Source organism: Drosophila serrata, unplaced genomic scaffold, assembly GCF_035046125.1.
Source record: "Drosophila serrata isolate PLE 108 unplaced genomic scaffold, ASM3504612v1 contig_217, whole genome shotgun sequence".
Taxonomy (NCBI): domain Eukaryota; kingdom Metazoa; phylum Arthropoda; class Insecta; order Diptera; family Drosophilidae; genus Drosophila; species Drosophila serrata.
In genome coordinates, this window is record NW_028257115.1 from 1,719,579 (window position 1) to 1,731,526 (window position 11,948).

General features: G+C 48.9%; 5 protein-coding genes across 6 annotated transcripts; 2 read left to right on the forward strand and 3 right to left on the reverse strand.

Annotated features, from left to right (window-relative positions):
* Window positions 1-692: 692 nt before the first annotated feature.
* LOC110188859 (uncharacterized) lies at window positions 693-3,192 on the reverse strand. Of its 2 annotated transcripts, XM_086829613.1 has the most exons (3): window positions 3,116-3,192; window positions 2,473-2,726; window positions 693-2,337 (listed from the first exon to the last, which is right to left on the reverse strand). In XM_086829613.1, exons 2-3 carry the CDS (start codon window positions 2,500-2,502, stop codon window positions 1,468-1,470), a joined length of 900 nt encoding a protein of 299 aa, XP_086685739.1. In that variant the 5' UTR covers window positions 2,503-2,726; window positions 3,116-3,192; the 3' UTR covers window positions 693-1,467. The 2 variants fall into 2 exon arrangements, with proteins under 2 accessions (XP_086685739.1, XP_020814425.2); XM_020958766.2 differs by lacking the exon at window positions 3,116-3,192 and having other exon boundaries at window positions 2,473-2,840.
* Window positions 3,193-3,265: 73 nt separating this feature from the next.
* ecd (ecdysoneless cell cycle regulator) lies at window positions 3,266-5,697 on the forward strand. Its single transcript, XM_020958691.2, has 2 exons — window positions 3,266-3,760; window positions 3,838-5,697. Exons 1-2 carry the CDS (start codon window positions 3,481-3,483, stop codon window positions 5,625-5,627), a joined length of 2,070 nt encoding a protein of 689 aa, XP_020814350.2. The 5' UTR covers window positions 3,266-3,480; the 3' UTR covers window positions 5,628-5,697.
* On the reverse strand, window positions 5,679-6,640 carry LOC110188814 (uncharacterized). Its single transcript, XM_020958692.2, has 2 exons — window positions 6,035-6,640; window positions 5,679-5,972 (listed from the first exon to the last, which is right to left on the reverse strand). Exons 1-2 carry the CDS (start codon window positions 6,366-6,368, stop codon window positions 5,740-5,742), a joined length of 567 nt encoding a protein of 188 aa, XP_020814351.1. The 5' UTR covers window positions 6,369-6,640; the 3' UTR covers window positions 5,679-5,739.
* oxt (Xylosyltransferase oxt) lies at window positions 6,634-10,645 on the forward strand. The gene is made up of 3 exons (XM_020958792.2): window positions 6,634-7,585; window positions 7,780-7,943; window positions 8,342-10,645. Exons 1-3 carry the CDS (start codon window positions 6,895-6,897, stop codon window positions 10,121-10,123), a joined length of 2,637 nt encoding a protein of 878 aa, XP_020814451.2. The 5' UTR covers window positions 6,634-6,894; the 3' UTR covers window positions 10,124-10,645.
* Elp5 (Elongator complex protein 5) lies at window positions 10,549-11,947 on the reverse strand. Its single transcript, XM_020958798.2, has 3 exons — window positions 11,776-11,947; window positions 10,987-11,695; window positions 10,549-10,923 (listed from the first exon to the last, which is right to left on the reverse strand). The coding sequence occupies exons 1-3, from the start codon at window positions 11,822-11,824 to the stop codon at window positions 10,830-10,832; spliced, it is 852 nt and encodes a 283-aa protein (XP_020814457.2). The 5' UTR covers window positions 11,825-11,947; the 3' UTR covers window positions 10,549-10,829.
* Between the last annotated feature and the right edge of the window lies 1 nt (window position 11,948).

Here is an 11,948-nt window from a genome sequence, read left to right on the forward strand (position 1 = left end):
ATGGGGAATCTGGTTTAGTATTGACCGCATCCTTCACTTCATCGACTTCCACGATGTCATGATCATCAACGTTCATCAGCGAGGCAAACTGATTATGACCAAGTGGAGTATTTGACTGCTGAGAAGCTATAACATTTTTGAACTGCGGTGCCTGATTTTGCAATCGTCGCTTCTTGGGCTCGACTTAAAAACATGGTTGATTCCTTTGGTTTTCCATTCGGGAAGGTCAGAGGCAGTATTCTGGGAGGAGCCAAGGGATTTCTTTGGCTGGGCACGTTTGGGAGCAGCGCTGCGGAGCTCAGCCGCAACGTCAATTGAGCGAGTAGGGGTAGCCGATCGAGAGTTGTCATTAGGAAGAGTCCCCAATATTCCCTGGATGTGCCTGACTGTGTCTTCGTGGGTTAACCGTCGAGATAAAGTAGCCTCCTCTTTATTCGAGAAATCCCTTGGCTCCTCCCAGAATACTGCCTCTGACGACGATTGCAAAATCAGGCACCGCAGTTCAAAAATGTTATAGCTTCGCAACGGCCCACTGTATCACGTTCTTAGCAGCCAAATACTCCACTTGGTCATAATCAGTTTGCCTCGCTGATGAGCGTTGATGATCATGACATCGTGGAAGTCGATGAAGTGAAGGATGCGGTCAATACTAAACCAAATTCCCCATTGAAAACCAAGAAACCAAGGCCCATTAGAATTCCAGATGTCGTTGATATTAATGCCTTGGAGGCCTTCCTATCCCCCATTATCCCATCTGATGATTTTGAATTTCGATTGTCTCCTGCTGGGGATGTCCGAATATACGCAAAGGATTCTAACATCCACCGCCAGATACTCAAGTTGCTTAATGCTCATAATGTTGAGTATACCCATTTCTGACTAGACGAGGATAAAACGTTCCGTATAGTGGTACGTAATCTACCTGCCTCAACTCCTGTAGACACGATTGTCCAAGAGTTTAAAAAGCAAGGCCACTCGGTTGTCAATGCGTACAATCCGAAGTCGAGGCTTCCTCATCGAGTCAACTCTGATGGAAGTATCAATGCCCAGCCGAAACAGAATATATGGTTCCTAAACCTGTCCCTAGCTCCCAACAACAGGGACGTTTTCAAGATTTCTAGAGTTGGCCGAATGCGAGTAACAATTAAAGTACCCAGAAAGAATAATACTCTGAGGCAATGCTTCAGGTGTTTCGACTTCGACCACACTAAAAATTACTGTCTAAAGAGGCTAGCCATAATTTTGAATTCAAAATAATGAAACATCGGTTTAATGCGTGGCACAGTTCTGAAATTATAGTATCCCAAGAGCTTACCTCGCACTAGTTTAGAAAATGTAATTAAAAAACATTAATTTTTTCTTGAGCTTGAATCGTATAAGTCGAAGACTTTTCTCTTCTGTATTTATCAATAAGCCTTTCCTTGGCAACAACTCATTTATATTTAAAAATCAAAACATCATTTGAGCTCAGCAGTCGCCCAGGACGCAGGAGGAGAGCTCCGGGCGATAGTAAGTGCCCTGCGGACAGTCCATGTGACGCAGGCTCCCATTCAAAGCGGAGCAATAGTAGTACTTCCGGCAATCGCTGCCATCGGCGATCAGTCCCACGTGCTGACAGGTGCTTGGCATCACGGAGAATGCATCGTCATTGGGATCCACCACAACCACCGACGGGTCATCTGTGGGGCTAGATGGCGGCAGGCCATTGGAGTTGGCACGACACACATAATCCACAAATATCTCACCGTCATTGCAGCGGTGCAGTGAGGGATAGATGACAATGGTGTCGTTCAGGTTCTGGTTAACCGTCGACTTGCACACATAGAAGATGTTGCTATTGGTGGGCCAAGGCGCCACGTAGCCTGCTTGGGGGCAGTAATACTGTCGCTGCAGGCACACGGGATCGCTGAGGGTCAGAGTGCACTGGCCAGTGCTGGCATCAAAGGCCTTGTCATTGCCACAATCGACGGCGGCGGCAACCAGAGTGGCGCCCACAAAGTAACACATGTGATACTTTTGGCAATCGTACGGATCCGGAAAGATGCCCTGCGAGGTACACTGGAAGTTGCCCTCGATGCCAAACGGATGGCATGGCCCCGTCTCGTTGGTACAGGTACCCAAACGGGCGTTGCAATAATACCCATTGGCCACGTCACAGGACTCCACGGGTATGTTCACCCACCCGTTGGAGTGCCGTACGCAGGTGGCCAGCAGTTCGCAGGACTCACAAATGGGTCCCGGACTCTGGCGGCCCTCGCAAGAGTTCGTTTCCCGCGGCTGTATCTGGCGAGTGGTCACAGTGGCTGCCCACGAATGGGCCACAACGTTGAGCAGGAGCTGGGAAGGCATTTGGTTAATGAGGGATTTAAAGAAGAACGTTTGCAATTTTTTAAAGAAAAGGGGTGCTTCCATTCCAGAAATAAATACTGGTTAGGATTAGCATCCATAATTAAAGCCAGAACTCCTTCTTACCACAGCCACTATTAGTTTCTTCAAGAACATTATGACGTAGTCCCTTTGTATTCCTCTTTCTGCCAATATTATTTTCAGTCACGTCCAACTCCCACGAGTATTTCCAATTGTCTGAGGTGATGCTTCCACCGTTGGTCCCAAAAATAGCAGACTTAGGAGATAACGCTTTATATCTTTTCGGTGTCTGTGTTTGCCTATCAACTTTCGAAAGTCGAATGGGGGAGTTGGGCAAAGTAGCAATCGCAGCAACAATTCTAATTACAACAAAAAGATTGGAAGGAATGCCGCAATGATGAGTAACTAAGGCATATTTACACAAAAAAAAAACAAAAGAAGAATACGCGTGGAATGAGTGTTTAATGGGTAAACAAAAGCAGAACATTTAGAGCACTTCACAGTGTTTGCCGGCAAATATTTGACTTGAATTTCTATCAATAAGTGCTGGTAGTATTATACATAGTTATGTAAATTTAATATTAAAAAAAAAAAAGATATTAGGATTTCATTGTATTTGTTTATAATTTACTCTGTTTCTATATTAAATATAAATATACATTTATATAATGCACACTAATCTACATTCGTTAAATGTTTTTTAATATTTAATATATAATACTTTTGTAAATTGGCAGAATATTCATACAGATTTAAATTTAAATCATCCGCCAAAAATCGATTACGAAAACTGCAATCGATTTTTATGGTTATGCTATAAACAACTATGTCACTTTAGTGTGACCAGCACAAGCGGAACCGAATATTCTCTTCCATATTCTCGATGTTTTAACGATACATCGATATCTTGATTATACTAAAAAATTACTATTATGTGTCTGTAAACGTGTAAAACGTATATTTACATGTGTAGATGTAAAATAACATATGTTTGCAAAACCAAAAAACCATATCCAAATATCGATAGTATCGATAGTGTTCTGATGTTTTACCAGAACTAAAACAAAGGATACGAAGGGAACAGGAAACAAAGAAACGAACACAAACCCAAGGATGACTAAGTTACCAGGAGGAAATCTGGAGTTTGTCCGGGAGGACGACTTCGTGGAGTACTACATATTCCCTAAGCTGCCGGATAACCTAGGAGATGAGGCACAGCTGCAGCAGCAGATGCTAAAAATCCGCTCGGAAATCTCGGCTATTGTGAGAGAAAAGACCCTGGAAAGAAGTTTCCTGTGGCACAAGGATGAGTTCCAGTTGCAGATCCGGACGGGCAGTGCCCAGGAGCGACTGTTGAACGAGGAGACCAACGTGGAGGAAGAAGAGGAGCTGGGTAAAGACGCCGACGCTGCTTCTATAAATAGTTCATAAACAATGATTATTACATTTACATTCCATGTCCCCGCCCAGGTGACCTCCCGCCCCATTTCCACGGCGTAACCCATTACGGCGACAACATCAGCGACGAGTGGTTTATCGTGTATCTGCTTACGGAGATCACACGTGCTCGGGGAGATTGCATTGCCCGCGTCAGTGATTCGGATGGCGAGTTCCTGCTAATAGAGGCGGCGGACGCCCTCCCGGACTGGGCTTCGCCGGAGACGTGTGAGCACCGGGTTTACCTGGTTGGTGGGTGCTTGCAGCTGCTCCAGAACTCGGCGGCCAGTAGCCAAGAGAAATCCATCAGCATGGCCACAGCTGTCCAGCGCATCCGATTAAATCCCACCCTGTACCGCTGCTCCCGGGAAATACAGTCATGCATTGACGCCCGATTAAAGGAGTTCCAAATTGCCCAGCCACACTTTTCAATCCATCGCCAGGTTGTGGAACTACCGCAAAGCGCGGCACAACTGCTGAAGCAACAGCCACGCCTGGTGTCCGCTGCAGTAAGGGCATTCTGCGACCGAGACTCACTGGACACCAAGGCATTGCGCACCATGCGCTACTTCCCACCGGAGGCCAAGCGCTTGCGCACAAACGTGCGCTTCACCCGCTGTCTCTATGCGATGCTGATGCACCAACAGTACGTGCCGGAAAAGCGGCTGGGCTGGAACCTTACAGATGCCGTATCCCAACCGGAATTGTACAAGGAACAACTCATGGGCGTTAAGCTGGCCAGCGGACTGGAAATTCTGGCCAGCCAAGCCAAGCGAGTGGAGGCCCAGCAGCTGGAAGAGACGCCCGCGTGGCGGTCCTATCTGCGCAGCCTTCAAGGCAAGGGCTACTTCCGTGACAACATCGAGGGCAGCGCCGAATACCAGGAGCTCTTGGCCAAGGCCAAGGACTACTTTCGAGGTAACCAAGAGCGCTTTCGCACCGCCACACGCGTGGGTGCCGAGATCCTGGAACTGTTGCTTCATCCGGCGGAGGCAGCCTCCGAGGAGCTGCGCGACGAGGAGAACAACCTGCAGCCCAGCGACTCCGACGAGTGGCTGAACATCAGCGCCGAGGATCTCGACTCCATGCTGCAGGACCGCTACGGCCCGCAGAAACTCTACAAGCCGAATGGAGACATCAATGCCGAGGAGTTCACCAAGCAGCTGTCTGACTTTCTCGATCGCCAGTCCAACTACGAGGGCATCGAGCACCGTGGCCACGAGGAGCAGGAACTAGACTCGGACGACGATGACGAGCCCACGCAGCGGGCCAAAACCTCCACTTCCGGTCTGGGTTTCGGGGCCAAGGTGAAGAAGAATGCGTCCATGAGGAAGGCCTGTCAGCGCAACTCCCTCATTCAGACCGAGGAGCCGGACAGCACTCATGTGCGAAATTTCTTGGACTTTGTCATACCGGAGGACAATTGGGACTCCACATCGGAAATGAGCGACTACGCGGACGAGGATGATCTGGAGGGCAATCTAAAGGCACTAGCTGGCTCGGCAGCCGCTGTGTTTCCGCTGGACCGACAGATTCAGTCGTACATGCAGCAAATGGATCGCGAGCTGGCCCAGACATCCGTGGGCAAGTCCTTCCATGGGCAGAAAAAGAAGAATGTTGAGGATGAAGACGACTTTGATGACATTGAGGACTTTGAGCCCATCAATATCAATGTAAATACGCTTCGGAACATGATGGACAGCTACCAATCGCAGGTGGGCGGCGCTGGACCCGTCTCCAATCTCTTTAGCGCCATGGGCGTGGGCATGGCAGCCGCTGGCGCTGATCAAGAGCCCAAGGATCTTTCCGAATCGGCCGTTTAAACCGGATAAACAGGGATTATTCTAGTTCTTAAGACCGTCAAACAAAGTAAATGTGTAAAATTGATTGTAATATTTGGAGTATTCTCTTATATTTAAGCTACAGTTTTGATTCCTAATCCTTGGAGGCAGGCACAAAGTTTCCATAGTCGCGTCTCACCTTCATAGGCGGTTCGCCGCTGGGAGGATCGTGACGCGGGTTTTGGTCATGGGAACGCTTATGGCCGTCATGATCAGAGTGCGGACTGTTGTGGTCGTGCGACCGCTTGTAGCCGCCAGATCCGGATCCTCCATCGTAGCGGTCCCGCCGATCTCGGTTATCGTAGCGGTTATTGTGTCTACGGTTATCTGTTCATATATAATTATATTCACTTATTAGTAGTTGATTCAGTCTACCCATAGAATCCTACCTCTGAATCTGTCGTGGTTGTTGTGGTAACCGGCTCCTCCACGTCTCTGCCATCCTCTATCGCCGCCGCCGCGGCGGTGTCCATTGAAGCGGTTATATGGGTGATAGCCACCACCTCCTCCGCCCGAGAATCCACCACCACCTCCCCCTCCTCCACCACCACCACTACCCATCCAGTTCTCAACGATTGGCGGTTCCGGCACTGGTTTGCTGCAGTGTGCCACAAACTCTGGGTCGTTGTCTGTAAAGCGGCCGGCGAACTCCAGTTCACAGGACTCCAGGAAATTGAGGTCCTTGTCCGCCAGGCGATTTATTTTTCTATTGGGGTCGACCATTATTTGATAATATTAATAACTTAATTCTTTTCGCGTTTTGTGTTCACTGCTTTGGGCGCATCAGCTGGGTCTGGACGAGCTCAGCAGAAACAGGGCACGTTCAGCTAGTTTCCGCAATTGAAAACGTATTTGTAAATTATTTGTTTGATTTTTCAGATAAAATGATGTACAAATTAAATGTTACTCTGCATATTATTATATTTTTCCCCTAAATAATATTAGGAAATTATTTAAAATATATATTAATTAGCTGAACGTGCCCTGGAAGCATTATTTCTCAATGCAAACCTGGTCACACTGCTCGTAACATTGCGGGGGAGTTTTCCGCGGAAAAATGCCATTAATTAGCCAGTTTAACGGATTATGTGCCGCCTGCCACCAGTAGAGAGCAGAACATGTCCGCGCCTCGTGGCCACAGCCAACCAAGGATCCACACGCATACACAGAAGCGCGAGGAGCAGCACCACCACGTCAGTCGAAGAGGTGGTCGGAGCACGAGGAGTCTGCCCCAGCGCCGCCACTAGCCATGGAACAGTCCGTGTCCACCAGGTGGCTGCGGCGCTACCGCGCTTTCTTTCTTGTCCTGCTACTCATCGTTGCCATCCAGCTATTCCTGGCCTACAAGTCCCTGGACATTGTCGGCGGCGGTTCTGGATCGGGACTGGACGCTGGTGAATCCCCAGCCCAGCCGCCGCCCCCGCAGGCTGCTGCACAGGTACAGCCAGCGGCCAGAACCAAGCTAACCGCCCAGCAACTGGGCTTCCAGCCCGAGTGCGACATCCTCGCTCGAGAGGCCATCTCTGCGCTGCAGCGCGCCAAAACGAAAGACTGTCGAGAACATATCGCGCAAATCGCTTGCGCTATCCAAGCGGGTCGATTCTATGCGCCCCAACTCCGGAGCAGCTGTCCCTCGGGCAACCACACGGCAAATGTATCGCTGGGCTGCTACAAGGACGAGAAGGACCGCCGCCTGCTCGCCGGATACTACAGCAGCTCGAAGACCTCAAATTCACCAGCCATATGTGTAGAGCTGTGCCTGCAGAGCGGTTATCCGTATGCGGGTGTCCAGTACGGACGGGAGTGCTTCTGCGGCTTCGATACACCGCCGCGGGCCGCCAAGCTGCCGGACTCTAGCTGCAACACCAAGTGCCTGGGCAACCCCAAGGAGATTTGCGGCGGCTTCTATGCCATGAATATCTACGAGACGGGCATAGCCAGTGAGTACTGTAGTTGCATTTCATTTCATTTGTATTTGAATCAGGAAAAGACAAACTGGAAGACAATATTTCCATTCGGGACTATTTTCTTCTAAGTTTCCTTTTCCTGTAATTCTCTTTAAAAAATTTCCAAATTTAACAATTAATAACATTTAATATATTTTATTCATACATTTAATTCCAATATCTTGCAGAGTTCACTGCCCAACTGGCGGCAACCACAACTCCACCGGCGGGTGTGAAACGCGTGCGGATCGCATTTCTGCTGACGCTCAACGGACGAGCGCTGCGTCAGGTGCATCGTCTGCTGAAGGCGCTCTACGCTCCGGAGCATGTCTACTACATACATGTGGATGAGGTGGGTCAACGGCCGGAACTTGGCAATTAAAAATGCGCGCGCGAAATTAATTGCGCTAATTAGCACAATTCGCAACGGCCAAAATAAAGACAGTCACTGAAATTGATTTATTTATGGTCTACCCAACCACAAGCTATTTAGTTGAAGCTTAAATGCCTTGAACTAGTTAGTTACTGGTTATGATAGCTATCTCGTTTAACGCGCAAATATGTATATACTATGTGCGCTGCATTTAGTTTACATTGTAAACTAATTGCAGATTTGCTCGGGTATTGTGAGATAACTTATCGCTGAGAGTCGCTCTCCGGCAAATAATGCCGGCAATAAAGCTTAATGCTTATGGAATTTTTTATATAATTCATAATAATTAATTTATTTTCTTATTTCTTACCCTTCAGCGCCAGGATTACCTCTACCGAAAGCTGCTAGAGCTGGAAACAAAGTTTCCCAACATACGACTCGCCCGCAAACGCTTCTCCACGATCTGGGGCGGAGCCTCGCTCCTCACTATGCTGCTTCAGTGCATGAAGGATCTACTGCAATCCAACTGGCACTGGGATTTTGTAATCAATCTCAGTGAGAGCGATTTTCCCGTGAAAACTCTCGATAAATTGGTTGATTTCCTGAGCGCTAATCCAGGAAGGAATTTTGTTAAAGGCCACGGCCGGGAGACTCAAAAATTCATCCAGAAGCAAGGCTTAGACAAAACTTTCGTGGAGTGCGACACGCACATGTGGAGGATAGGAGATCGGAAACTGCCGGCGGGCATTCAAGTGGATGGCGGCAGTGATTGGGTGGCTCTGTCACGAGCTTTTGTGACCTACGTTACCGATCCCAAGGAGGAGGATGAGCTTCTACAGGCCCTGCTTAAGCTATTCAGACACACTCTCCTACCGGCGGAGTCATTCTTCCATACAGTGCTCAGGAATACACAGCACTGTACGAGTTACGTGGACAACAACCTTCATGTGACCAATTGGAAGCGAAAGCAAGGATGCAAATGCCAGTATAAACACGTGGTGGATTGGTGTGGCTGTAGCCCGAACGATTTCAAGCCGGAGGATTGGGCCAGGCTGCAGGCCACGGAACAAAAATCATTGTTCTTCGCCCGAAAGTTCGAGCCGGTGATAAACCAGGCGGTGTTGCTGCAGCTGGAGGAGTGGCTGTACGGCCCATACACCAGCGAGTACGCCAATCTGCACGGCTACTGGCAGTCCCTCTATCATCACGAGGATGTTCATGGATCTGGTGATGATCTGGCCAGGAGCATAGGCGACAGCGTGATGCGATTATCTGCACGCCAGGCCAAACTAGATGGCCTGGAGCTAATAGAACTCACTCACTACCTTCATCGCGATCAGTACAAAGGCTTTGTGGTCCGGTACAGAGCCAGAAAGTTATCTGGACAACCACTTCATTTGGAGACACGAGTGCGTCCCGTGCAACAGGGCAAGCTGGCGAGGAATGCCCGTTTCAGCAAGAGATTGCGCAACTTTGAGGTCTCCACGGACTTTGATCAAAAGGAGCAGGTGGCCCGAAACTTTGCGAAGCTTTTGGGTCCCCAAAGTGAGCTCCTCCTGAGCTATACACTCCAAGCCACATCGGACACGGGTGCAGCTTCCCACTCATACAACCTCACACTGCTGTGGATCGATCCTTTGGGTCGCCTGCAGGACTTTAATGAGCTGCATGTGGAGGACTCTTCCAGCGATGTGATCAATCACTCGAAAACCCTGCTCAAACACCCCCTCACACCCGGCATCTGGACAGCCAAGTTAATAGGACGTAGCTCCATCTATGCGCAGCTCAAATTCCTAATTTCCCCGCTCGCCTACCACAGGGGCTATCCCCTGGAGAATTCGTCAGAGGCAGAGCACCTCAATGCAGGCCTAACAGTAGCCCTTCCCGAAGATTTCGAAGTGCCCGTTGAGTGGCAACAGTACCTTCATACTGACGACGAACAGTTCATTCTTCGCGAAGAATCCCTGGCCAAGGGGAAGATGTTGGGTCAGGAGCTGCACAGTTGGATTGACGGATTGGTGGCAAAGTTCTTTCAACTTCGCGAGAGCTGCGTGGTGGAGAGCGATGTCGCCGATGTGTCCCTCCCGCTGTGCAGCGACGTTTCGTGGAGCTCCTTGGCTCCCGATCCCAAAAGCGATGTAGATGCTCTGCTTAAATGAGAGCCATTGCCAGCCATTGATCAATTTTTGTTATTAATTCTCTAGTGTAAATATTTGCCAGGATCTAACCACTTTTTATAGCTCTTTTTCCTTCTCCTCGATGTTCGTTTTTCTGTCTTTTATGGATTATTGTGATAATTGTGAACTAGTGCAACCAAGCGCCATCTTGACTGGACGTGGTTTTCCACCGCTCCACATTTAATTTGATTTTTAATAGTAACAATAATTGAGCATAGCATTTTGCCGTTTAGCCACGTAAGTTAGAGATTCGATCGCCTTGTAAATACGCAACGCACACTGGACACCAAATGAACGCATTGCAGCCAAATATCGTGGAGGCAATCCAGAGTTAGCTGTACATAAGGTTAGCTAGACGCAATATTCCTTAACTAAGTCATAAGTTAGGGCACACCACCAGATAGCAATTGATTGGAATAGCTGCATTTGCATTCACAGTTTTCTTCGATTTTTTGATTCACATATCAAGTTATCCAAAATAATAAATGAGCAATTCTACGTGTACTATGTGGTCGTTCAAAGATTCATTGATTCAAATCTCCTCCTTCTCCGTTAAAGTTGAACACCCCTGGGGAAAAATGGGGCCGGAATTCCAGGTATTCTTGATGTATTTAGTAGGTTAGACTTATGTAGACTTAAAGCCAAGGCTATTTTGTACTGCCGTTTAGCTGCCGGCGGCAGGCAGCCCTTAGATGCAGAGATCCTCATCCGGATCCTCCTCGTCGAAGTCATCGTCGGCATCGGGTGTGTAAATTATGTTGCCCTCGGACGGTTCGCTTGTGCTAGAAAAAAGGTTTTGTTAGATTGCTCTTCAAGTAGATACTATTTACCATTACTAATTTTACCGTTCATATGGCAGGGTGAGTGCATTGCGGGCCACCACCTCATCTTCGTCTAGCTCGATCTTAAAGGTGCTGCTGGCAGGCTCCGGTGTTTGTTCTACTTCAGGCGATGCTTGCTTATTAGGTGAACCACCTGCTGGGCTGAGACCTCCACCTCCTCCATCCAGTGGAGTCACCTGGAACTGGGTTTTGCTGACCTGACAGGCATAGCGCTTGTTGGTCACCCCTCCACCTGGCTTGCGTGAGATCAGCGACAGTCTGGTGTCTGTCTCAAGGTGCAACACCAGTTCTGCAAGGTACTCGCACCCAGCTAGGATGTAAGCGGCATGGGGATGCTGCAGGTGCTGAGGAGAAGCCCAGAGGAACACCCGACGGACGTGCTCAGAACGACGCAGCCGGTTAAGGAAGCCAAAGATGAAGGCGGGCGACTGGTAGCACAGCAGATCGGCAAGCGTTGGCAGGATGACATTGTAGCCAGAGGTCTTGGAGGCCGAGGCATCCAAGTCTCCCGCTTCCACCGACTGAATGCTGCTGTTGTTGTTATTGTTGATGTTGTTGTAGTTGGCGCACTCGGTGACCAAGGCGTCAAAGCTGGCCACGTGCTTCAGGTGAATACCGGCTGGCATTGCCTTGATAGTGTCCGCCCCCTGTCCCTGCTCGTGCAGCAAACTGCCGATGAACTTGGGGGCAATGCGCTCCCGATTTAGCTCATCTGTAAGTGGATGTCGCGGGGGACAAGGGCACGATAGGTTGTTAGATTATTGGCAATCGACGGTGTCTACTTTGGCTTACCTATTACGAGGACGACCTTCTGTTTGGTCACCACCAGGTTGGACAGCATTTTAATTGTTAAACTTTTGATTCAAGAATTGTTAATTGTGCTGCTTTTTTGTGTGCGCCAAAATGCCAAAGTGCTTGTGGATTTGATATGCGTCATGAGTTGGTCACACTACCACAATTGGGTT